The 27,908-nt window shown below is 40.8% G+C and overlaps 1 protein-coding gene across 4 annotated transcripts in view; it reads left to right on the top strand.

The window, feature by feature from the left end:
- STK39 (serine/threonine kinase 39) overlaps positions 1–27,908 on the top strand; it is a 279,398-nt gene that overhangs the window by 160,319 nt on the left and 91,171 nt on the right. For all 4 annotated transcript variants that reach the window (XM_053665140.1, XM_037140707.2, XM_053665141.1 and 1 more), the window contains 2 exons: positions 1,980–2,042; positions 3,847–3,914. In XM_053665140.1, coding sequence (XP_053521115.1) covers positions 1,980–2,042; positions 3,847–3,914 — 131 coding nt within the window. The remainder of the gene's footprint in view (positions 1–1,979; positions 2,043–3,846; positions 3,915–27,908) is intronic.

The raw sequence follows: 27,908 nt of genomic DNA, 5'->3' as shown, positions 1-27,908 counted from the left end.
GTTTGCCCACTGGCATCCTTTCTCCGTTCCCGGATCCACTCCAAGATAACAGATTGCATTTAGCCACCGTAATTCTAGCAATAGAAGAAGAGAAGATCGGACAGAGCTCTATGAAAATCAGAAGGCAGATGTCCCTTTCTCCCCTCCATTCCAGGGGGCTTTTCTCTTTCACCCAGTCCTAGAGGCCATTTCCAGGGCAGTGTCCGATATTAATCTGTTATTCTTCTTTCCCCCTCCTATCAAAATACCATTGTCTTAGATGTTCTTCTTATAAGCAAACTGTTTAACAGCCAAAATATTCCAGTAGACAAATTTATATTATACTGTCAATGAAAGGCGGCTGGGTATGTATTAGCTTTCTTGTAAGTTTTTACATATGAAAATGTGTGCCCAAAAGACACGCCCTAACAGGTAGAATGGCCTTATAATGGTGATATTTGGAGACTACAGTTGGTTCTCAAGGAGGATGTTCTGTGTAGCGAGCCTCCCCATCTACCACTTCCGTGCGTCTCTGCACATTTTCCGAGGCATTGCCCTCGTTGCTTATGGACCAGTGAGAGTCTGAGGCCGATCCCTTCATTACATGTGTGGTTACATCTGCACAGTGAGTGAGGTTGTAGGTTGCATGAGGTTCCAGCCCCCAGTCCAGTTAACGGTCTTTCCTTCCTGGTGATTGCCCAGGAATAAGGGGGCTTCTCAGGGGGAAGAGAAGTTGTCCCCTGTAATAAATGCCATTAAGGTTTTTCAGATTACAGTGGTTCTTTGCCTAAAGGTGGGATACTATGGAAATGCTGGTGTGTTTTTTTGTGGTATCTCAAACCTAAAGTAAGGCTGTGGACTTGGCCTGGAAGATTCTGTAGAAGTCCTTTGGCGTAGGTCCAGGCCCTCCGGCTGGCTGAAGAAGACAGGTTGTTGTTCTTCTAATGTAGTCATTTCCCCCAACAATTTTGCATGAAATTTTTTTCGAATGTGGGAACCTTAAAAACGTGTTACAATGAACATCCACATACCTGTCACCTAGACCCACCATTACTATGTTTGCTTTATCACATGTGCGTGCACCTATTCATCACTCTATCCTCATTTTGTGATGCATTTCAAAGTAAATTTTGGACACCCATGCTCTTTCCCCTATTACTTCATTACCAACATAGTTATTGTTGAGGAAACAAAGAGACTAAGAATTTTATGTTCTTAACCTTTAGAAAACTCTTGGTACAAAGAATTTCTGATGCTTTCTGATTATTTAAGAATTGATAGTAAGTTTAGAAATGGGAACTCGTATTTTTTTTTCCATTGGTGTTCCTCTTTGAGTTTTTGTTTTTGTCTTTCGATTTTTGTTCAGGGCATAGTTCACAAAAGTAGGGTTTGAGGCCAAAAATATTTTGGGTATCACATTAGTGTTGGGTTTCCAACTTTGAGAGAAAAATATAACCTGTCACTCAGGCATTTCTGTTTAAGAGAATGTTTTAAAAGCCCAGCTACCCTTTTATATTTTGAAATCCAGTGAATAAGTTGTTTAAAATAATCACAAGAGGGGCAGGTTAGTATTAGTCCTAACATCCTTTCATTGTTAGGAGGCCCTTAACCCGAGATGAAGTCATAGGATAAGAAAAAATGGTCCTGCCGCATCTTTCAGTTCTGGAGTTGAAAAGGTCAAATCGCCCATGCCTTCCACTCTAGCCCAGTGGCTCTGTGAAAGCATAAGGCTCAGCTGGGACACTTGTTAAAGATACAGTTCTCTCCCATCTTCATGAAATTCTGAATTTGGGTGGGTGGGCACAGGAATCTTTTTAATATGGGTCCTAGGTAATTCCAGTGCAGAGAGTGAAAGGACAGAACTTTGGGAAATAGTGCTTTAAAAGTACTTAAATTATGTAAGTTTTTTGTCTCTGATAATTGGGACTTAACGTACTCACACCGACCCTGACGTCTCATTCTGGTTTCCCCAAGTGCTGTAATGGTGGCTCTCTCAACAGGTCGCGGTGAACGCCAGCGGCGTACCCGAGCAGATACAGTCCCTTTCTGTGAAGGATTCTCAGGTATGTTTTTCCACCTGTCCTTTCTGTTTCAGATGCTTTATGAACAGATTTTTTTTCTTAGAAAAACTCACAGAAAAACTCTTTAGAAAGAGACAATTTTCTGGGTAGTGCTTCCACATCAGGGTCTTATAAACTCTCTTTTTAAAATAGATATGGAGAAAAGAATACTGTCACTATTGACCATGATTTTCAGGGCCTCCAACCTTTAAGTGATGGGTTCAAGAGAGAATTGGTTACCAGGCTGCTTCTGCAATTACAGGTCCTGTGTGAAATAAGAGGAAGGAACAAAATGACTCACCATTCACTTAGATTCCAAGCATGGAACACTATCGTTAATTGGTACTTTTCTTCTTTGCTCCTGGTTGGATTTCTGCAACCCGTTTCCATAATTCTTTTATCATTGAATTTCATGGGCCAATTGATCTCTACAAGTTGCCCTGTAAAAGTAGTAGTTCAGTGATTGTGACATGCATTTATGGGAAACGTTGCATGATGGGCGACGAGTGCCATGAGCTGTGTTGGGCGCTGATGGAAGGCCAGGAGCAGTCCAGGGAGGAACGAGGGAGGGACTCGGGGCCAGAGTGCAGGCGCTCACTCGGGTTTTGTTGTATAATCAACAGGCAGGCCCTCTGCTCCACACTGGTTATGCTGTCAAGCTTTACTAACCTCAGGAATCATGTGTTTTGTCCCCAAATCTGCTTATTTCACTGAAATTCATTTCTGTCCTACATGCCCTGTGTTTTATGAAACAGTTGTATACTGAGGAGACAGAGTCTGACTTCATGGTTGCAGAAGCCTGTTCGAGGTCAGATATCTAGTCCTTGGCCCTTATTTTATAAATAAAATAAATCTGAGGAAGCAAAGGTTTGCAGAGGTCATGTGGCTCACCCAAGGTCACACAACTGGTTAGTGGCAGTGGCTGAGTTTAGTCTGGGTCTTTACACTGTATCAGACAACTAGTAAAACACCTGGAGATAAACTGTAGTGATTGGTTGAATGATGAAAGGCAAGTTAGGAAAACTAATGAGCCAGAAGGCAAAGAGAGTACATAGGAAAAGAGATTAGGATAAGTAGTGTTATATAACATGTTGTAGTTTATGCCTTACTTTATGATTTTGGTCTCCCAGCAGTCCTTTGAGGCAGGCATTATCCCCATTTTCTAGATGGAAAAACTGGTTCAGAGAATGACTTTCCCAGAGTTACATAGCTAATCAGTGGCAGAGCCAAGGCTTGACCTGAAATTCCTTATTTTCTTACTTGAACAGGGTAGTCTACTTCTGTCCAGTGATTCATAGGAGTAGTGACAGGCTATGGAGTAGAGGCATCCATGACTGATGATCTGTATTCAAGGAAATAGGATGTAGCTGAGAAAGGCAGGAGAACCAAACAGTGGCCTGATCTACTGGGTTCTACCTTCCTCTGCATCCTGAGGTTTAAGGTCCCCCAACAAATCTTTGTGCATCATCATAGCCCAGTGGGGAACAGCCCATGGCTCTGGCCGCAAGGTGCCCAATTAGATGGCTAAGCCTTCTCCTTTGGACTTACTGAGACTTACCCCAACTGTTTAAAGGGCTCATCCTGTGGTGAGGCTTCCTATATGAAATGTTAGTGTTCACAGTTGTGATGGGGATGAAGCATCATTCCAGCCTTCACACAGAGGTGTTCTGTGGAAGTAAGACCAGCACATATAAAGATGTAGTTTTGAAATTTCCAGGAAAAAAGTATATATGAATCAAGGGATGTCACGATTTTATTTGTTTGTTTCCTGAGTTTATAACACTTGTTTGCTATTTTACTTTTAAAGGGCCTACCCAACGCTAGTGAGAACTATAGAGAATCTTCTTGTGCTGTGAACCTCGTTTTAAGATTAAGGTAAGCAATATGGTTGTTTATTTTGTATTATTTATCCTGCAGTACAGTATTCTGATCTTTTTTATTAACTCCTTCATAATATTAGCATAATATTAGTCTTTCATAATATTAGCATAGAATGAAATTAACTTACTTGATTTCCCGCAAGAGCCCCTGTGTGCAATTCCCAGGACGAATTGCTCTCTTCCGGTTGCTTACTGAAGAAGGGTAAGACAGAAAAGCAGCATCCAAGTGTGTCCGCAGGCTCGACGTACCCTTCATCACATTTTTTCCCTTGTTGTTCGTTCTTGGGTTTTTCCTTTTTCTTTTTTACAATGTGAGATCACAGTAAGAGATTTTTAATGAGTTTCCTTCACCCTTCAGCAGTCGGTCTCTGTCAGAAGGAAACCATGCTTGTACTACAGGTTGCCTGTTCAGAGCGTTGTTCAGTGGCAGGTTTGATCAGCCACTGTGGAGAAATGACAGATCTGTTTGGAAAGAAACCTTGGTCTTCTGGGAAAGGGGTACAAACAGAGTGCCTGACAGTGTAGTCTTTGAATCTAGTGAATGAAAGCTCTTTCCAGTTCAAGGATTTTTAAATTTTAAGATCCATCTTAATGTATATTCTCTGTTAAGAACTTGGCATCTCAAAAGAAAAGAAATGAGCTTAAACTTAATTGTAAACAGCTTAATTTACGAGCTCAATCAGAATATGGCTGCGTTCTTGAAGGTGTTTTAAAGTAAGTCATACATGTTTCCTTTGACAATTAAACACATAAAGCACATGGCTAACGGACCGTTTTCAGAGATGTGACTGTAGAACACAGTTCGTTTTTGAGGTTAGTTTCCAGCCCTCCGAGTTATCGTAATCTGTCAGATTATCGTTGCCCTAATCACCCCTTCCTTCTGACGGTCATTTACAATCTGCAGTGCATTTTCACATACTTCCCAGGGGTCCCTCACAACCACCTTTGGTGTGATTTAATTGAGTCAAGAAGTGAAATTATTATAAGACCACTTTTTTAATATTTCAAAGTAGTCTTGATTATGAGTCACAATTAGTGTATTTCGCAATCCCCGAGGAATGAAATTGCTCATTCCCTACTCATTTGACTCTGGAACCAGGCAGTCCTTTCATTTATTTTTTACTTGTTTTTTTATTCATTCAGTCCACCTCTATTTATGAGAAACCCACTCTGTGCCTGGCCCAATGTTTATCACTGAGATGCAGGTGTGGGCCAGACTCCGAAGGTTACAGTCTAGTCCACTGAGAGTGCAGCGTTGGAAGTGACCTTTAGAACCCAGTCATCCAATCTCCTACTTGGTTTATGCAGGAATCTCTAGTGTCCCCGCCGAACATTTACCCAGCATCTGCCTACCCTTCAGCTCACTCTTTCTCCACAATCACCCCTATGAACTTGAAAGGCTTTCCTCGGGATGACTCATTTTCCTCCTGAAGATCCAGCTGGCTCTTCTGTTCTGGGCTCAGGGGGGCTCAAATTCTGGCCCACAGAGGAACTGTCAGCCTCTCTGGACAAAAATCATCTGGAGAGTGTGTCAAAACATTTGAAGCCTCACACTACAACAATGTAGAACTAATGCATTTTATCATTTCTCTGAGCGTTGTATGTACCACATAAGTCATACCTTGGTACTCCTCTGCTTCAGAACTTGTCAAACCCTGTACTTGTCACATTTTGACGAGAGAAAAATGTTTCAGCACGTGGCACTTGCTCAGGACTCATTGCACTTGCTAGAACTTGTATATAAGTCATGAGGCGCCCCAGGAGAGAGAAAATGCTTCATGGTCAGTACCCATCAGTTCTGGCACTCGACACGAGTTCCAGAACAAACTAATGACGAGTATTGAGGTACTCCTGTCTTTGTAAGGCGCGTCTTTCTCTTCTCTTAGGCACAGCAGTACATGGCAGTTGAGCAGCGCTTCTCATAATACAGTTCTGCATCCCCCTCATAGTCCCGGTTCACTTCTCTTGATGCTTAGTCTGCCCCTGCTTTTGTTGCCTTTTTCCTCGTGGGTCTAGGTGGTGGTTTTCCCAAGTTTGTAAGTTCAGAAACAGTGTCCATGGTATCCATGTATTGTACATACACATACACATTTTTTGGAAATCACAAGCAACGTTAACATTAAAGTTCTAAGAAAAGTCTTGTAGGAAAGGAATTTACTGTAAAAGTTATTTTACCTCGGAATTCTCTTTATGAACTTGTTTTCCAGTTCAACATTATCCCTTTTAAATGTAGCACCTATATTTACATACAGGACTCCAGATGTGGTCTGAACAGACTAGAATACACTAGGAAGATTGTGTGATTTCACTATATTTTTCCTAAATCAGCTCAAGTTTTCATCGCCTTTTGAAATATCTTTGTACTTTGGTGGCAGATTTAACATGATCTAAGACTCAAACTAAACCTGATTTTTATTTTTTTCATCTGAAGAGCTATCAAACCTAATTCTGAGCTGCGTTTCAACACTCTCTAACATTTTCCATGTAATAATGAATCTGTTGGTTTTGACTCACTGCTTACCCACCATGCATTTCCTGTCAACATATCATATTAGTTACAGCATTTGGATATCATCACTTGCCAACCCGATAAACCTGTCTTTGACATCTTTATCCAAAACGTTGCTTAACATGTTCTCAAGGGGGACAGAGCTTCTGGCATCTGCTAGAAACTGCTCATTGTCTAGGTGACTTTCAACAATTAACTAGTATTTTATGTTGTACTTGCTCAAGCCAGAACCAAATCCTATCAACTCCCCGCCTTTTAGTGGTTGTTACTCTTCAGAAGGATACCATAAATGGATCCATTGAAAGTGTTGCTGAAATCGACATGCTTTAACAATGGTATTTTCCTGAATCTAACCACCGAGAAACAGCTTAAAAATATGGAAATGATTTTTAGTAGAACTTATTTTCAGCAAACACACGTTGTTGCCTGGTTGTTTATGTACATTCCCCCTATAGTTTTACAAGATTTTTGTTAAATGTGTTTTTCATATTTGAGAACTTTTGAGTCTTTCAGAATATACTGTTAGACTTCTTGAAGGGATAGCCTTTGAAAGTTAAAAGTTAAATGCTATTAAGTTGTTGTGATCACTCTGTGCTGATATACATGTAAATAGCAAATGCATTCATTCTTCCTATAAATATTTATTAGGTACCTACTATGTGCCTGGTGCTATTCTAGGTGCTATGTAAACACATCTCAAGAGGAGGAAAAAAACAAATTTTTGCCCTCCAGAAACTTACGTTTTAGAGGTGGGGAGAGGAACAATTTAAATGTTGGTGTTATAATGATAGGCCAAGTTCTCTGAAGGAGAAGCTCCGTCAGGAGGATAGAAAGCACACAGAGTGCTGCTATTCCTTATTGAGGAAGGCATATTAGTTTTCTTGTGCCATGTGACAAGTTACTACAGTGCTGTCTCACAGTTTCTTCGGGTTGGAAGTCTGAGCCCAGCCTAGATGGTTTCCCTGCTCTGTCTCACAGGCTGTAATTCAGATGTTTATTTGGAGCTCAGCATCTTCTTCCAGGCTCATCTGGTTGATGTTGGAATTCAGTTCCTTGCAGTATGGGCTGAGAGGCTCAGCTCCTTCAGACCACTTCATTCCACAGAGAACTCACTCCAGGACTTGTTTTTTACCAAGGGCAACAGGAGAAACCATCTCCCGAGTCACTGGAGGACTCAGTCTTCCCGTTAAAGGGTTAAGCCAGTCTTATTAAGTCAGGGCTACCTAGGAATATCTCCTTCATGAGTTGGTCAGAATTAGCCAATTTGGAAATTTAATTGCATCTGCAAAATGCCTTCACCTTTTCCTCATAACGTTTAATCATAAGAATGGTGGCCCATCCTATTTAAAGATCCCATTCACTCTCAGGGGAGAGGATTATGCAGGACATATAAAAGGGAGGACCCCTAAAAATGGAATTTATTTATAAAAATTTGTGTATTCTTACATGTTTAAATTTCAATCACCTTCAAAGAGTTCTTCATTTGATGCAATATACCTATCGAGACTTTTTTGTCACTGTTCAAAACAGTTTTTGAACTCAGTCGATTTTGATGCCTTTTAGTGCTTCTGCCATTTTTTTTTGTTTGTTTCACCTCTTCCACTTCAGCAAAATATGCCCCTTTGAGACTTTTTTCATCCAGGGAAACACAAAAGTCGCTTGTAGTAAGATTGAGTGAACAGGGAAAGTGGGGCACAGGGGTCATGCCATTTTTGGCCAAAAACTGCTGAGCACTCAGCACAGTGTGGGAGGGTGTGCTCACAAATCCCCCATCATTCAATGGGCAAGCATGTTGAAGGAATCTTCAAAAAAATTCACTGAAGCCAAATCCAGCCTCTCATGACAACGTCTGCTGGTACACTGATACAGGTGGGTTCCTAGATCCCTCACCCAGCAGAGGAGGCCTGTACGGCAAGGGCCCCACCCTCTAGAAGGTAATTCCAGTTTTTTGGGGTGCCCCTTTGTACACCTGAGGGATGGGAATATTGGAGGCATCATACAATTTTGCTCCCACAGAATGGCTGCCTAAATAAACTGACATTTGAGCAGACCACTGATGGAACTGAGGATTCAAGCCATAAAGTTGTTTGGAAGAAAAGAGTTCTGAGCAGAGCAAACAGTGATTGCAAATGTTCTGAGTGGGCAGCATGTTAATAATAAGCAGTTAGGAAAACGGCCAGGGCACCAGAGTGGACAGAGAAGTAGCGGGTAGGGTCAGAAAGTTAGCAGGGGTTGAATTATGTAGCACGGTATAGCCTGTGGTTAAGATTTTGGATTTCCTTCTTAGTGGGTGGGAACCGTTGGGGGTTTGCGAGTAGAAGAGTGTGATATGATGTGAGTTAAATTCTAAAATGAGCACTGTGATTGCTTTATGGAGAGACATTCTGGGTGGAAGCAGAGTGCGATGTGGCCTGGACCAGGGTGGCGAGTGATGGAGGTGGCACACAACTTCTGGACTCTTGTTGAAGGAGGGAGAACTCAACGACTACTCACGGATCGGTCCTGGAAGCATGGGTGGATGGAGCTGCTGTTTCCTGAGTTGGAGAAAAGAGTTGGAGTTGCGGGTTGAGCTAGAGTCAAGAGTTTAGTTTCAGACACATTGAATTTGGGTTGTTTAGTGGATATCTGTGTCATGATCTAGGGTGCATGAGTCTAGCTCTCACAGGGAATGTATATCGAGGCAAGAGATATAAATTGGAGAACTGTTGGTATATACAGTACTTACAGCTGTGACATTATAGGAGATCACCTAAGGGGTGATGTGGGTAGAGAAGAGTGGTGGTCAGGTGTGCTGTCTGGCAGTGCCCGCAGGTGGAGCCATCAGCTGATGGACAAGGAGAGGCTGGTGAAGGTGGAGGAAAGAACCGGGTTGCTGTAAACAAGAGAAAGTGTTTCAAGAAAGGAGCCCTGGCTGGTGTAGCTCAGTGGATTGAGCGCGGGCCTGGGAACCAGACAATTGCGGTTTGATTCCCAGTCAGGGCACATACTGGGGTTGCAGGCAGGTTCCCTGCAGGCCAGTTCCCAGCAGGGGACTCATGAAAGGCAACCATACACTGATGTTTCTCTCCCTTTCTCCTTCCCTTCCCCTCTAAAGATAAATAAATAAAACCTTAAAACAAAAGGAGGCGTGAAAAGCTACACCTATTAATAGATAAGTACAACGGGAGCTAAGAATTCACCATTGTCTTTGGCAAAACGCAGCACATTATTGACCATGGTAAGAGTTGTTTGAAGTAGTAGAGATAAAAGCCTGATTGAAATGGGTTCAGGACACAGTAGCAAGAGAGGACATGAGGCAGCAAGGATAAGTAACTTGTTAGTACCTCTAATTCTTGGTAGAAATTTGCTATATACAGGGGACTAAAGAAATGGTGTGATAGTTGAATGGGAATATGCTGTGAAAGGATTGTTTTTTAAAAAAACATGTTTATAGACAAGGGAGAATGGGATGAGGGAAAGGGCAGTGTAAGCCTGGTGTCCTCGGGGCTGGGGGGAGGGATGATAGCTAGGTGTGCATGTAGATGGCAGCCGTAGGAGCACAAAGAGGTCACCTGCTGGGCAATGCAGCCACCATAATGGAGGGCAGGCAGAGACGGGGGTGGATTTGGGTCAGGACATGCGGAAGTCCTCTTCTGTTGATTCTGTTTTTGTGGTAAAATAAGGCATCAACTGAGAGTGAGGAAGGAAAAGATGATCAGGGTTTGAGAAATGAGGAGATAATTGTGTAGGCGATCTGGAGAGTAGGTTTGCCAGGGGGATGAGGTGGGATGGACAGGCGGCACCAGTGACCACTTGAGGTTAGTGATTGTGAGTGTAAGGACATGACCCTGGGGTCTCAGTATAAGTGTGTGTGTGCCTGATGTAACTGAAACAGGAACATGATGCATTGAAAACATTCAGAGAGGCTTCTATGAGCATGCACACAGGCCCCAGTTTTATCATCGCTGTTTACATTGTAAACACATATGTGTTATAGAACTGGTCTCAGCGATCTCTCATGTGCAGGGTGGTGGTCTCCCACCCTTTTCTCTCACCGCCAGCACCCACTCATAGGTCTGCCTTCCTTCTCTCAGAACCTGCAAAGCCGCAAGCTCACCGAGTGCCAGGAACCTGCCATATGACTTCTTCATGCCTCACTCCCCATGTGAAATTTACTCTGGATCACTGGCACCGCCTCTGGGCCCAGAAAAGCCATCTCCTTAACCAGTCCGTGTGAAACGGAGCTGAAAGGTCATTCTGGCCAGTGTTTAACAGATTTTAGAAAATCCATACCCTCTCTTACCCTTTTCATTCCTACATCAAGATTCTGACATGTGTGTTATTCATATATAAATAAATATGCACATATACATATGTAGGAACACACACACAGATTGATCCTCCCTGTGTCACTGGTCTAGACAGTGCGTGGCTCTTGGATGTTGGAAAAGAGTGTACTTGCCTTCCTTATCCAAAGGTCATTTGGGCAAGACATTTATGTGTGTTATGCTCCACAGGCTAGTGGGTAGAGACTTCCATTCGAGCCAGCCTTTCATTAGTTCTTAACTCGTGCTGTATGGATGGCTGCCCTCTCCACCTCTTGGAAAGGTCATTCTGACTTTCTTTTTGACATAGCATTTTACAGGCTTACCTGCTAGGAATGTGCTCGCCCCCCCCACCCCACCCCTGGTTGCCAGGTAAACCTCATACACATTCTGTAAGTTGGAAACTGGGAGATATTTTACTTCTCAGAGAAGACAAATACATAGTAGCTACAAGTAGTGTATTTCTCCATTAATTTCTTTATTCATCTCTGGTAATCATAGGCAAAAGGCTGAGGAGGCAAAGGCTAATTACCTCCTTGAAAAATAATATATATAATACTGCTTTAACTTGCTTTTAAAACTGACTTGTTATATGCAGTGTTGGAGAAAAAGGATTAGACTGTAGCTCTCCAGTTAAATGCTGTGTGGAGATAGTTAAAACAGAATTTTTAATGTACTTTTCTCCAAATGTTCTCTTGCCCGTTGTGTATATTGTATTGTGATCTGTTATTTAAAAAAAAAAAAGTGAGTATCATGAAGTCAGGTACAAGGTAAGGGAATCCTGTAAAACACACCTCAAGAGGAAAATACCAAATGGGGCCAGCTTATAATTTATATACTGTCAGTAGATTGTAGTACAATTTCTGGCTTGAGGTAAACATTATACCCATATTTTTCCATTAGTATATTTTTAAAAAATAAAATAGTCATGTATTTGACATAAAACATATGCTTTTTAGAATCAGGCTCAGTGATTTGGAAAAACAATGAATTTGGCTAAATTGTTAATTCCTTTGTGTCGGATGCTGTGCATTCTTTGACAGCTCAGCCCTGTGGATTACGTCGAATTTTGCTGAAGGCAGCTGAACCAGCTGTTGTCATACACAGATGTTCTGGTGGGTCCAACCCATCAGTGTGCTCATAATGGATTTAGCTTGTCATGATGTATCGCTGTCATTGGCCCTTGATGGGCCAGTTAAAAAAAAGACCCCAGACAAACAAAACAGCTCTCCTGCTTATAGGGAAAATTAATATTTTGAGTAGAGTATTTTCAAAATAATTCTTTGGCATGACAGTATTGCCTTATTTGACTTATCATTTTAATTTATTAAAGAACTGCGGTTATAATTAGTAAATTATAATTTCATAAAGAAAGTTGAAGTTGATAAAAAACAGTGTTGATCACTATTTTAACATCAGTATGGCTAAATTCAAATTCCATATTATCATTCAGGAAGGATTATAATCCTTAACTTCTAACCTGTAAAATCAGGTTAATTGCATATTCTTACTAGATAAGTGGTTCAAAGGCTTGATTAATTTTTCCCCCAAAAGGTTAAGTAGTGTAGGCATAGTGTTCAATTGTGGCAATGCTTTTAAGTACATGTTTTCTTTCCCACCCAACAAAGTACTCCTTTATGGCTCTCTTTGTGTGCTTGGCTTTGTTGAAAGTCCAGAAATGAATCGAACAGGGTTTCCCCACTCAAAGACCTTAGCGTGTAGGCGGAGAGATCTGACCCTGCACCCATGACTCTAAAGCAAGGTAGAGAGTGCGGAACGCAGTAGGGAGACTGGTGAGTAGGGAGACTGTGGGTAGTTACGGGAAGGTGAGAGCCCTTTTCTCCAAATGCTGCCTTTGGGCTACTTGTTTCCACAGTAAACAGTGTTTTCCCCCCGCCCCCCAGCATCCAAATTTTGTGTGGAGTAATAATTATGTTGAATCCAAGGGCAGTGTCAGGCTATGGTCTTTGATAAGAGCCTTATCAGACTTAATTATTTCTAACAAGGCAATGTTTGTTTTTGTTTTCCAGTAGCTCTATGTATTGTTATGTAGGCAACACGCTACTAGGAATGCAGTTCTTTAATATGAAACGTATTTGGCATTTTACTTAATGTTTTGAATATTATCTTTTGGTTGTTTCCATTTCTCTGGGAATTGAAGTTGTTGTTACACACGTTGGCTTAATGGTCAGTGGGATCTTTCAAAAGGCTGACGTTCCTATGTGTGCCTTGTGTGGTTTATACTCATCGTCAACCCTCCACAACATCAGGACTGTTACTGACACTTCATAGCCGAAGAGAGCGAGGTGTGAAGTCAGGGCAGTAAGTTGTCCAATGCTGTGCAACTCAGAAGGAGCAGAAACAGGTCTTGAATCAAGGTCTGTGTAACACGCTGGTCCCTAGACTTTTGCACTTGACCCTGTGGCTGTACTCTACTCAGTTCCGTTTTTGAATGCAATATGAAACATATACTTTTAGGATCGTTACATTTACCCGTCTCTTCATTAATGTTTCCCATAAATGTTCTTTGAACACTGTTTCCTCATAAACTCATCATTAAATACTGTGATCGGAACACTTGAAAATATTTTGGAGGAGATGCTAAAGATGATGATACAAAGAGCAACCATTTATGGTGTTTTACAATTTTAAGAGCATTACGACATCACTTGCCCAATTTAATTTTTTTTTTCATTTTGCATGTGTTGCCCACAGATTAAAAGAAATATTAAGAATATAAAGTAACTCTCCTACAGTCGCAGAGCTTGAACACCCAGGCTGGACTGAGTCTCCCAATGTGAAGTTAGTGTTGTTGCCGGTATGCTGCAGGGAGAGAGGGTCAGTGTAGATGATACGGGGTCTCAGAGTGTTATATGCCTTTTGCATATACAAAATTTTCCTGCTGGTAAAAATACTGTCAACAATAGGGAAGGTATAGAGTTGGGTGTTTTTTAGTAATATATGGTCATCTTAGAAATTTAGAAAATCAAAATAAGTTAAAAAGAAAAATAAGAACAAGAAATATTGTATTTGCTGAGAGATTTGTTAGTTTTTTCTGTACCATGGCTCTGGTAGTGCTTAGGTGTCTTTAACATCATTCAAAACAATTTTGTTAGATTGTATTGTGATAGCTGTCATATCAGTGTGCATTTTTAAAAACTTATCAAAATGGTGAATTTCTGTACAGCTATTTTAATATTGAAGATGGAAGAAAATATACAACATTTTCAGTGTGTTATGCTTTATTATTTTAAGGAAGGTAAAAATGCAACTGAAACATGAAAAAAGATTTGTGTAGTGTATGGAGAAGGTGCTGTGACTGATTGAACATGTGAAAAGTGGTTTGCAAAGTTTCTTGGTACTGTTGACATTTTGGCCAAATAATTTTTTGCTGGGGGGCTATCTTATGCATTGGAAGATGTTTAGCAGCACCCCTGGCCTCTATCCACTAGCAGCTAATAGTGGGAGATGGCTGATATACTCAAAATATCTAAATCAATACAGTTATTGGGGACCATGAAAAATGTGTCTTTTATTTTATGGAAAAAAAATGTAACAGATGTTTTTGGCCAACCCAGTAAAATCCTTCTTATTCTCACTACCCAGAGATACATCATTATTAGCCTCTTGATAAAAATTCTTCTAGTCTTTTTTCTAGACTTATGTTACTGTATAGTTTAAAATTTTTAATATTATTTTGTAATTTTATTTTTATTAAACATAGTGTTGTATGATCTTCATTTAGTAATGTCTTTGATATCTTTTCAAATGAATGAGTATAAAATCTACATAATCTTTTAAAATGGCTACCTTATATTTTGACTGAGTGTGCCAAAACACACTGCTTACAAATTATTATTTGATATTTACAGAGTTCCCAGTTTTTAAGTATAGCAGTGTGTAAAAGCTTATATGTGCAAAAATGATATTGAAAACTGCCCAGTAGAAAAATCCCTCTTAGCGTTGAATTTTGACCATGGGGAAGTGCTCTCAGACTTTGAGAAACCTGGAGTAAGCCCAGTATCAAAGCACATGGGGATTGTAAGGGTTGGCAGAAGCTCTCACTCTCCCTGTAGCATCTGACCCCGCCTCCGAACCTTGTGTGGGACCTGGATTTTGGGGGCAGCATTTTAACTAAGGCACTGCGGTGAAGCCACAGTGTGAAGGATTCCTGAGTGGGACTTGCAACGGTAGAACACAAACATAGGGTTCCATTTTTGCTGCTCTTCTCCGGGCTTCTCCCTTCTGGTGCGCATTCTCTAAGAAATCCTCCCCTGGCTGCTTTCTGGGCTTGGAGGAAGTCATGTCCAAGATACACATTTGGAGAGGTGACACTGTGTTTAGGCCTTCAGAGCCCGACACGGTGCCTGGCATGTGACAGACACTTCCTAAGTGTGGGGCACACAAGTGCCGACTGAAGGATTCTTAACTGGAGGCAGGTTTCCCACGCGTTTCACATCAGGGTGCCTCACAAGACCCTCGTGTGTGCAGCTCTTTACTTGAGATGTGGTAGAAATGTGTACAAAACCAAAACTCTCTACTAGATTTCCTCTGAAGTAATTCCCAAGTAAGGTGATATTTTGGGTGTAATATCTGTATCTTGTTTGGTAAAGCACATGGACTCCACGCTGTGAGAGCTGTGAGACATTCTTTCTGTGGCAGAGAGATAAAAGAGGCCGCACTGAATGATGATGGTCCTTGCAGGAGTGTTCTCTTCCCTTCCTATCCACCCAGCTGGGATTGCTTCTCCCAGGGTATCCACTGGCTGTTCCTGCCTCCGGGTCTCAGGACTGAGTTGCAGCGTGTGAGTTTTCGGTGTGACATGCTTCTTCCTTCAGACGCCCTTCCTGGTAGAAGTATCCCTAGTTCATTAGAAAAAAGTCTTTCCGACTCCATAGGCTATTGCACAGTGGAAGCTGGTATGCCTCTAGGGCTTACCCAGGACTTACTCGCTGATGCAGGCTGTTTTCAGGGGGGCTCTTATCTAACCTCAGAGAACTGCAGTGAGTTGCGTGTGTCCCATGACCAGGCACTGTCTGTGCCAGGAACAGCACCCCATTATCACCCTGCACAGGAGCAGACTCCTCGCTCTCCTCTCTCTCATCGTTAGTTCCCCAGTGCTCTGGCCTGCTGGTCCTGGTTGCCAGACTAATTGGTCACATTCCTGGACTTTCATTCACATCTTCCCTGAACTCTCCTTTCTTCATGAGCTTTTTAATGTCATCGTACGTGTAGACCTGAAGAGGAAATGTATTAAAAATGGTGGGCATTTTAAAAAGCTTTGGTGGCGTTTAAATGAATGTTAATTATGTGATACCTTGGCTGGCAATAGCCTGAAATTTTAACAGATGCCTTAGTGTTTCAAGTTATCCTTTCTGTGACTATGCGGAGGCTGTCTTTTTTACCTTTTTTTACGTTCTGCGTGTCCTAGCTGTGGCAGAAGTAACCTGCTGCTCTTAGCATTCTAAAAATTCTCTTTCCAGTTTTATTGGGGAAAGTTGTCTCTTAGGACTTGTCCTCTTGATCAGAGCTGAATAATTCTGAGGACTATTTGCAAAGCTATTTCAGTTCTCCGTTACCATATCCCTGGAGATAATGAGTGGTAAGATTTCTTTCTCAAAATGTTGAAGGTAACAAGCATCTTTCAGTTTGGGGGCTTTCTTTGCATTAACTTCCCCTTCCCTACAGAAACCAGACTTCCTAGAATACACGTTCAACATCATTTTGCAATTCCCAGCGTTCTAGAAAACTTTGTTTTCCCTACATTGTATTAGTTTTCTATCTGCCTTAAGAGATTACCACATTCCTGGGGGCTTAAAACAGCACACATGTATTATCTTACTGTTCTGTAAGGCAGAGACCTAACTCAGTCTCGGACCTAAAATCAAGTAGTCCGAATGGCTGCGTCTTTTTCAGGAGGCTGTAGTGGAGAATTGGTTTCCTGGACTTTAAGACTTTTTTTTAAGAGTTTTAGGTTCACATCAAAATTAAGAAGAAGAAATACAGACTTCTGATTTACCCCCTGACCTCACATATTCTTAGCCTCCCCATTATCAGCATCCCCAACAGAGTGGTTTAGTTGTCAAAATCTATGAACTCGTTTTGACACATCCTTATTACTGGAAGCCCGTACTCTACACTAGGGCTCACTTTTGGTGGTGCACATTCTGTGGGGTTTGGATAAATGTGTAATGACATGGATCTACCATTATAGTATCACGCAGGACTTCACAGCCCTGCAAAACCTTCATGCTCCATCTGTTGAAACCTCTTCCACACTCCTGTCAACTACTGATCTTTGTACTGTCTCCATAGTTTTGCCTTTTCCCAGAATGCCATATAGTTGGAATCACGCAATATGTGGCCTTTCAGATTGGCATCTTTCATTTAGGAATCTGCATTTAAGGTTCTTCCATGCCTTTTCATGTCTTAATAGCTTGTTTCCTTTTCTATGAATAATATGCATTGACTGTACATTATGCAGTTTACTTGTTCATTTACCTACAAAAGGACATCTTGGTTGCTTCCAAGTTTTGCAGTTACGAATACAGCTGCTATAAACATCCATGTGCAGGTTTTGTGTGGTCATCAGTGTTCAGTTCCTCTGGGTAGATACCAAGAAGCACAATTGCTGGATAGTTGGTAAGGGCATGTTTAGTTTTGTTAAGAAATTGCCAAATTGTCTTCCAAGGCAGCTTGTTTTGTGTCCCACCACCAATGCAGGAGAGTTGTTGTTGCCTCGCATCCTCACCAGCATTTGGTGTTGTTTCTATTAGTGTTGCAGAATGTGGCCCTAATAGGTGTGTAGTGGTATCTCATTGTTGTTTTAATGTGCGTTTCCCTGATGGCATATGATACGGAACATCTTTTTACATGTTTATTTGCCATGTGTATATCTTCTTTGGTGAGGTGTCTGTTAAGGTATGTGGCCCAATTTTCTTTTCTTTTTCTTTTTCTTTTCTTTGTTTTCTTATCATTGAGTCTCAAAAGTTCTTTGTGTGTTTTGGACCACTGTCCTTCGTCATATATGTCTTTCATAAATGTCTTTCACAAATGTCTTCTCCGGGTCTGTGGCTTGTCTTCTCATTCTCTTGATATCGTCTTTCACAGAGCAGAAGTTTTTTAATTTAATGAAGTCCAGATTATCAATTATTTCTCTCATGGATTGTGACTTTGGTATGGTATCTAAAAAGGCATCACCATACCCAAGGTCATCTAATGTTTTCTAGCATTTTTGTAGTTTTTGCATTTTAGGTTTAGGTCTGTAATCCACTTCAACTGAACTTTTTAAAAGAATGTCAGGTCTGTGCCCCGATGTTCTTTTGCACATACACATCCTATTGTTCAAGCACCATCTCTTGAGAAGACCGTCTTTGCTGCATTCTATTGTCTTTACTCCTTTGAGACCAGTTGACTATACTTACAGAGTATATTTGGGGGTTTTCTGTCCTGTTCCATGGATATACACTCTGTTCTTTCATCAGCACCGCACTGTCATGATTATTGCAGCTTTACAATAAGTCTTAAGGTTGGGTCATGTCAGCCCTCCGTGTGCTGTTCTACTTTAACACTGAGTTGGCTCTTCTGGGCCCTTAGCCTCTTCAGATAAACTTTAGAGGAAGTTTGCTAGGTGTCCACAAAATAACTTGCTGGGATTTTGTCAGAACTGCATTGATTCTAGCAGGGAGGAACTCACATCTTGACAATATGGGTCTTTTTATCTAGGAATATGGGATATATATTTATTTAGTTCTTTGATTTCCTGCATCAAAGTTTTGAAGTTTTCCTCATACAGATCTTGTAAATATTTTATTAGATTTGTATCTGGGTATTCCATTGGGGGGTGCTAATGAAAATAAAAATTTTTAAATCACCTTTTTTTTTTAACAGATAAAGTTCTTTTCATTTTTTCATCCTCACCCAAGGACATATTTTCATTGCTTTTAGAGAGAGAGGAATGGAGAGAGAGAAAGAGAGAGAGAGAGAGAGAGAGATAAGCATGGGTGTGAGAGAAAAACATCCATTGGTTGCCTTCTCATTTGTGCCCTGACTAGGGATTGAACCCACAACCTGGGTTTGTGTCCTGACCAGTAATTGAACCTATGACTTTTTAGTCTATGGGATGACGCCCCACCTATCTGAACCACACCAGCTAGGACAATATTATGTTTTTACTCTTCAGATTTACTTGTTCATTGCTGGTATATGAGGGGGGACCCAAAAATACTGGAATTATCTTCCGGAGGGTGGGCCCTTTGGAGTACAGGCTTCCTCTGCTAGGTGAGTGTTCTAGGAACCCATGTGTATCAGTGTGCCACTTGGCATTGTTGTGCAAGGCCGTGTTTGGCTTCAGTGAATTTTTTTAAGACTCTTTCAACATGTTTGCCCATTGCATGATGGGTGATTTATGAGTGCACCTGCCTACACCTGCTGAGTGTTCAGTTTTTGACCAAAAACGGCATGACCCACCTTCCCTATAATCTGATCTTGCCCCAAGCAACTTTTTTTGTTTCCCCAGATGAAAAAAGTCCTCAAAGGGAAATGTCTTGCCAATGTGGAAAAGGTGAAACAAAAAACAGTGGAAGCACTAAAAAACATCAAAATCGATGAGTTCAAAAACCTTTTTGAACAGTGGAAAAAACATCTTGATGAGTGTATTGCATAAAATGGAGAATACTTTAAAGGTGACTGAAGTTTAAACATGTAAGATTAAATATACAATTTTCTATAAATAAATTTCAGGGGTTTTTGATCTCCCCTCAAATAGGAAAGGAGTTGACTTCTATAAACCTTGAATTCTGCAACTTTGCTATTATTACATATTTAGTTCCAGGAGTCTTTTTTCCCCCTATTTTGAAGTTTCTACATGGATGATCAAGTCATCTGTGAAGATGGTTTTATTTCTTCCCAATCTGTATACTTTTTTCTTTTTTTATCCTAATGCATTAGCTAGTACTTCCAATATGATGTTGAAAAGAAGTACTGAGAGGGGACAGCCTGGCCTTCGCCCTGGCCTTAGTGAGAGGCTTCGAGTTTCTTGACATCAAGTATGGTGTTTGCTGTCGGTGTTTTAGGTATACTTCATCAAGTTCAGGCAGTTCCACTCTAATCCTAGTTTCCCGAGAGTGTTTACCATCAACCTACCTGAATGTAAAAGCATAGACTGAGGGAGAGGTAAAAATATTCACTATATTTTAGGGAACGGTAACGAAGTAAAAACCCATTACTTGATAAGGATCTTCATTATATCAGATTTTGGCTTCATGACTAGAGATTATCTTAAGAGCTCCCAGTCGCTGGGTCACACGAAAATGAGACTATCATGCAAATATAAGAACTGCTCTTTTAAAAACTTTTCAGAAAGTAAAACTCTGTACTCTCTTCTAGTAATCTACTTAATTCAGTGAGTTTCCTCAGGGAGGTTGGTAGTTAAGTAATTGTCATCTCCACCAAAAAATGAGAGAGAGAAAGAGATTTGGTGGATTTTAAAATGAATTTGGAGACTGGGGATGCCGTAAAGTACGCCTGGCCATAACATGTTTGTGTAAGTCGTCTTCAAAACCCTTTGGCTCATTTTTATTTTCAGAAGTCTCTCTCTTCAAAGATGTGCCAGAAGGCTTCTGCCCTGGGTGGGGAAGCAAACTGTTTTCTCTGATGCAGGGAGTCCCAGGGACCCAGGGTTGGTTTTCCACACCCGTCAGGTTGGGGCCCCGTGTTCACACAGACTGTGCGCGTTAGAGCGCGTGGCAGTGGGGACTGGAAGGTGACTTTTTAATTCCCCACGTAGAAAATTTGCCTGTGTGCCAGCTGATTGCTTTGTTGTCTTAATGGAGAGGCTCTGGGGATTCAGTCAAATCGTACTTTGTACATTTGTCTGGAATTGGTTCTAGATTTTCTGGCAGTGGAGTAGGTAAAAGGTCAGCTCAGTGAAAAAGCCATTGGATTTTTGCACTTTGATACAGCCTCTTTTTATGGCTTCATTATACCATTTTGCTCCCTCCCGCAAAGAGAGAGCTTTCTCTGAAAATGTTCAGATGAAGTATTAGTCCTTTAAAAGGCTTACAATGAATGTTTATTACCACAGTATGGGCCACACCATTTTAAACTCTTACATTGTAAATCACACCAAGGACCCTTGTCACACTGGCCTTTTGACTGCATTAGGCTGACTGCTCTGTTGAAGAGAGAGTATAGATTCTGCTTGGAGTATTTTTAGCCATATCCAGGACACTGAAATGAACCTTTTTTTGTTTCTCAAAATTTCTCTCTCTCTCTCCCTTGCCCTCTTCCAGAAGATCTGAAAGAAAATGGGGAACAAAAAATCAGGGCTACTAGATACTTAATTCTTCCTTTATTCTTTTGCAATCATTTTTTTAATAATCTGTACTTTCTAGTATAAAAAAATGAAAGTTTTATTTTCTTTAGTTATTCACTTAAAAGAGCTTTGTTGACTGTTGTTTTCCCATCTTTTAATGGCGTATTGGGCAGTAGGCCATCATTTTCCAGTCAGTTAGGATATGAAAGTTAAGTCTAGTCCAGAATTCAACCTTACATAACCAATTTAGCCTTTGTCCCCTCCCCCATCTGTCCCCTCTGGCTGAGAAGGGGACAGAATCAGCTCTTTCACTCTTTTCACCCTCCTCTCTCTGCACTACTTTCTCCTCTGTTGTCACTTACTTCTCAAAGACTGCCTGCCTGCCAGTGCCCTCTGAGGCAACTGTGCAAGGCTGGCTCTTTGGTGGGGACCTGGGTGGGACATTCTGAAAAGTTCTGGGCCAGTTCCACTTCTTCCTTTCACCTGGGCAGGTGAGACATAGGTCCTCAGGAGAAGAGCCGTGGTGAGCTGGCTTGGCCTGGCTGCCTTCCAGCTGACTGCTTTGGCGAAGTGTGCCATGAGTGTGTATGTAGGCTGTGCAGCTGCTCCTTCTCTCTGCTGTGCTCGCTGTTACTAGTTCTCTTTTCCTTGTTCAGGTAGTTAGGGGTAGGTCCAATAGATACCTTTTCCCCATAGCAGATAAATATCTGGGGAGTGAGGTGCCAACCTTCCAGGCTTGCCAGGTACCTGTGACGTTTTGAGTGCCTCTTTGGGAGGCTTTTGCAGTAGGCTTGGTAGTGAGGAGTCTCGGCATACTCTCTGGACTGATAATTCACAGCTAAAGATTGCTTCTCATTCTGCACCTTAGCTCTGCCACCACCCCTCTAGTTTTTATTTTATAGATAGGGCCTCAAGGAATTAGAGGTCATGGTTGGGTCTAGTATAGCCGTTTTGGTCACTTACTAATAAGCGTTGCAGTGGCAGACCCCTAATATTTGCAGAACTCTTTAGATTATGGGGTACCTGATGCCTGTTTATTTTTAGCTTAGCGTCCTGGGAACCAATCCTCTGGCAACAGGGAAAGGTCCACTCAATATCCTCTGATACAGTCATTCATCCCCAAGTAGACTGAACTACTTCCGGGGAAGTTACCATGGGGAATATCATGAAACATAACTCTGGCCTTTAAGGATCATAGTGCATTTCAGTTTAAGGAAATAAAGGTATAGACATAGGAAATAATAAATAATTATATTAGGCAGCGTGTAATGAATTGCTGAAATAAATATCATTGAGAATAAATGGTGTAGTCTTTCAGACACCAGTGTCCATGGAGTAGCCCACCCAGGCTGCCTCTCTGACTTGTTGCAAGGGCTGGGGGAGTGTGAGAGCCAGGAGGCAACTGTCATGCTTTCCAGCTGTGCTGCTGCAGCTCCCGCTGTGGCCTGCAGAGGGCAGGGATGGGGGGGATGGAAGAGGGAACATGACAAGGTACCAGTGCACAGTTGAAAACTAACTTGATTTTTTTTTTTACCGGACTGAATTTTGAAATAGCATCATTATATTCTTTAACAGTGGCGGAAGGGGTGTCTGTCACAGTTTCTAAGGTATAACTAAGCAATATATATTTGAGAATTGTGCCTTTACTTTTCAAGTATTAGCAGGTGTAAGGATTTTGCTATTTACTAACTACTTTCTTGTCTGTTATCAGGTTTATTCATCTTCAGCATACTCATTTTTATTTTGTGTTTATTTGAAGGGAGAATTTAAGGTAATTACCTGTTGTGGTAATTGTCCTGTTAGAATTGTTACTGGGTTTGGGATTTTGAATATGGCTTGTTGGTTTGCCCCTAAGCTTATGGTTTGCTGCCTTCTCAGCTTCTTTCCCCTGGTCTCATGTGTCTCCTCCGGCCCATGCCCGACATGCCTGTTACCATCTTTGTTCACTCCAGAAGTGATAATACCCAGAGAAGATGTCATTGATTTCATTGGGTTTGCCTGCCACAGTGCTACAGAGAGTGTGTAAATCTGGGTGTTGGTAGACTTGGTGGCAATGCATCTTTTAATCTGTCTGCTTTCTCCTCTTTTTGTAAAATCCTGGTCATTTTATTTTTTCTGTTTCTTAGAAATATTACTTAGAGGCTACTCTTCTCAGTGTTTTCATCTTTTCTATAAACAGTCTTAGGGTCATATTTCAGTATTGGCCTTGGACTTCAAGTGCATATTGACTGATGGAGAAAAGACTTTTCCCACCTCTTATTCTCTACTATATTATTAGTGCTGAAACAGTGGACAGGTCTGTGAAGATTACCTTAGAGGGAAGGTATCTCTGCCGTTCAATTAACAATGCCCTTTATATACTCAATAGTACTTTAGGAACCTTTCCCTGGCCCTCAAACATCAGCTACTGTGATTTACCGTGCCCCTGCACAGTAAATTAAGTAATTAAGGAAAAAGGGAGCCATGTAAAGATGATACAGTTAAATTGGTTATGAATACATTTAGTGGCCTTCTGAGCTGCTGTCAAGGATTATGGGTGTGGACGCCATCTTGGCACGGCCCCTCTGCCTGCTCCAGCTCCCTGCTATGCCCTGGAGCTTACACACTTGTCTGGAGCCTTGACGTTTGCAGCTGCCACCAGGAACACCTCCACATAACCTGGTACTGGTGGCTGGTGGGGCTTACGCTTGCAGCCCCCTCAGGACTTTACCTACTTTTGCATACATTTATTTTTTATTTAAATTTATTGGGGGTGACAGTGGTTAATAAGGTTATATAGGTTTCAAGTGTACAGTTCTATGATACATCACCTATATATTGCATTGTGTTCTCACCACCAAAGTCAAGTCTTCCATCACCACATATTTGACCCCTTGACCATATACTGGCACCTCCCTCCTTCCCTCCAGTAACCAACATACTATTATCTGTATTGTCCTTGTTTGTTTTTCCTGTTTGTTCACTTATTGCTTCCAGTTTTATATCCTGCATATAATTGAAAGCATATGGTTCTTACCTTTTTCTGTCTCATTTCGCTTTGCATGCTATTCATAAGATCCATCCATGTTGTTGCAAATGTCAGTATTTCATCTTTTCTTATGGCTGAGTAGTATTGCATTGTAAATATGTACCATGTCATCTTTATCCAATCCTCTGTTGATGGACACTTTGGTCGCTCCATGTCTGGGCCACTGTGAATGATGCTCCATGAACGCAGCTGCTGCCTGAGGGTCTGGGTTCCCATCAGCCTGAGTCCAGATGCTGAGATCCTCCCTGTGGGACACTGACAGGTCTTGGCACGTCTTCAACTACTGGGCGCTGCTGAAGGTATAATAGGCTGCGTGGGCAAACACCGAGGTTTGAGAGAAGGCCAAGATTTGGGGCAGGGCTAATTAAAAACTTTCATTTCTTACATGAGCCCACTCCTTCAAGACTGGGAGAGCTGGTTTTCTTATATACCATCACAGTCAAGCAAAATGAAGAAAATGTGAAAGACAAGGTGGGCAAAAGTAGGTTTACAGTTGTGAGTACCTGACACATAGAGTTTATTTTTGTATTATTATTTATTTATTGTGTTATTTTCCATACGAACAACTGCAAACCTACTTTTTCGCCATCCTGTCTGTTCCAAATGGAAGAATAAGATGAAACCTCAGGAAAAAAAATCTTAACCAGGGGGAGATAACTCATTTAATGCCTAATAAAGAGTTCAAAGTAATTGACATGAGATAATCACCAAACTGGTGTATAGCATGAATGAGCACAGTAAGAATGTCAACAAAAAGATGGAAAATATAAGAAGTATTAAAAAGAAGTCACAGAACTAAAGAATACAATAATGGAACTGAAAATATATATACTAGAGAGGTTCAAAAACAAACTAGATGAAGCAGAAAAAACGATCAGTCAATTTGAAGGAAAGCAAGTAGAGCTCTCCCAATCAGAGCAGGGGGTAAAGAAAGAATGAGAGAATGTAAAGATAACTCGAAGGACTTACGGGACAACATTAAATGGACTAATTTGCACTATAGGGGTCTCAGAAGGAGAAGAGAGTGGGAAAGGTGCAGAAATCTTATGTGAAGAAAAATATGGCTGAAAACTCCCTTTACCTGGGGAAGGAAGCAAACATCCAGATCCAGGAATTCCAAAGAGACCCCACACAAAGACACAATATAAGTAAACCATCGAAAGTTAAAGACAATGAAAAAATATAAAAATACAACTTGTGCACAAGGAGACCTCCTAAGATTAAGAGCAGATTTTTCAGCACAAACTTTGCAGCTCAGAGGTGTCCTGATATATTGAAAATTCTGAAAGAAAACATACTTCCTACCAAGAATACTCTACCTGGCAAAGTTATCATTCAAAATTAGTTTTTCAGACAAGCAAAAACTAAAGGAGTTTATCACCACCAAATTCAATGCAATTTATTTAAAAACTCAGTGGTATTTTTCACAGAAATACAACAAACAATCTAAAATTTATATGGAACCACAAAAGAAGATCCCAAGTAGCCAGAGCAATCTTGAGAATCAGAAGGCATCTCTGTTCCTGATTTCAAACTATATTACAAAGCTATAGTAATTAAAACAGTATAGTGTTGGCGTAAAAACTGACACAGATCAATGGAACAGAATAGAGAGCCCAGACATAAATCCACATGTGTATGGTCAATTATTTATGATAAAGGAGACAAGAATATACCATGGGGAAATGACAGTCTCTCAAATAGTGTTGAGAAAATTGGACAGCCACTTGCAAAAGAATTAAACTGTACCACCATCTTGCATCATACACAAAAATTAACTCAAAATGAGTAAAGACTTGAACCAAAGACCTCAAACCATAAAACTCCCATAAGAAAACAGGCAGTGAGTTCCTTGACACGGGTCTTGGAGATGATTTTTCGAATATGACACCAATAGCATAAAGCAAGAGCAAAAGAGCAAAAAACAAGAAATAAACATGTGTTACTACATCAAACTAAAAAAAAAAAAAACTTTTGCACTGCAAATAAAACCCACAAAATGAAAAGGCAATGTATGGAATGGGAGAAAATAATTGCAAATTATATATCTGAGACAGGGCTAGTACTCCAATATATGAAGAAATAGGTACGTGGTAAAATGCTCTGTCTATACCATCGATCATCAGGGAAATGCAAATCAAAACTGCAGTGAGATATCACCTCACAACTGATCAAGTGTGTTATTACAAAGACCTAAAACAACAGGTGTTGGCAATTACGCAGAGAAAAGGGAACCCTGTGCACTGTTGGTGGGAATATAAATTGGTGCAGCCACTGTAGAAAACAGTATGAAGGTTACTTTAAAAGTTAAAATTAGAACTTCCACATGATCTAGCAATTCTACTTTTGGGTATTTAGAGAAAGTGAAAAGTCTTAGTATGAAAAGATACCCGCATCACTATGTGTATTGAGGCATTATTGACAGTAGGCAAGATATGGAAACAACCTAACTGTTCATCGGTGGCTGAATGGATAAAGACGTGGTGGTATATATACATAAGTGAATGTTATTCAGCCCTAATAAAGAATGAAATCTTGCCACTTGTGACAACTCTAGGGCATTATGCTAAGTGAAATAGTCAGAGAAGGACAAATAACTGTGTGGTTTCTCTTCTTCATGGAATCCAGAACAAACACACCAAGCTCATAGATACTGGAGAAGATTGCAATGAAGATGTGTTGAGAAATGGCTGAACTGGTTTTTTTGGGGGGGGTTTGTTTAAATAAATTGAATAATTGTTTTTAAAATGTGAGGCAGTGAATACAATAAAAATGATACATCATAACAAGTTGCAGATATGAACAAGGGCTTAAAAACAACTTCTCTAGAGAACTGGATAATTATTTTTATAAAATGCTGTCCTCTTCCCAATCTGAAAGGTTGCTTTCCACTAGCTAAATACTCAATAATAATGCCCATGTTTATTTTTGTTCTTATATAAAGAATTGTGTACAAATTGTTTCATATGAAGTGATTCTCCCTCCAGGGAATTTGATGATCTGCAGCCTCTTGAGTTTATATAAAAATGAAAGTTAGAATTCTTTATGTTTGAAGTGTGTGTGTGTGTGTGTGTATATATATATATAAATGCTGCTGAAAATACAAGGTCAGAAACTGTGAGAAGAAAAACCTGCACAAACTAGTACGTGCGTATGACAAAGTTCAGGGGAGAAAGCAGGGCAAGAACTGAAAAAGGACTGGTGGCTTTAGCAGCATCTTTGACCGGGTTGGAGGCTGTGCCTGTTTTGGTCTCTTGGCGTCACTGTGAGCTGATGGAGCTCTTCCTGCTGCCTCACTTCCGCAGGGAGAATTTGCACAGGAAATGCACATTGGCAGGGCTTCCCTGTTTTAAGGTTTAGAAGTAGCTGCAATGTGATTTGTCAAGCAGGAAAATATTGTTTAGCTGTATTCGAGGGGTGGTTTCTTTGCCTTTTCTCCCCTTTACACACACACTTAATGGCTCCTATAACTGAGATTTATATTTATTTTCAGTTAAACATTCAGAATCATTAGCCTCCCAATTAGAATTGCCTGTATAAGTTATTGGTGAGTGGATTTTTTGTTGGTTTGTTTGTTTTTTGCTATCAACAACCAATAAATAGAACTCCTCTGATTAATTAATTCTGTTTGTGCAACAAACAGGTTTTTTTAGTGCCTACCATATGTCAAGCACTGTACTTGTGGGTACCAAAATGAATAAAACAGGTTAAAGGAGAAAGGAAACGTACTCTGTTTTCTGAGTGAAAGGAGCCCTTTGTGTTTGTTGTCCACATTCTGCTAGTTGACAGTTGATTGTGTGGAGGCAGGCAGTGGGGACAGATGGATGAAAAAT

This window comes from Artibeus jamaicensis, unplaced genomic scaffold (genome assembly GCF_021234435.1).
Source record: "Artibeus jamaicensis isolate MK-2021 breed Jamaican fruit bat unplaced genomic scaffold, CSHL_Jam_final contig_391, whole genome shotgun sequence".
Taxonomy (NCBI): Eukaryota; Metazoa; Chordata; class Mammalia; order Chiroptera; family Phyllostomidae; genus Artibeus; species Artibeus jamaicensis.
Note: the sequence above shows the minus strand (reverse complement) of the source record. Positions and strands in the feature narration are given on the sequence as shown.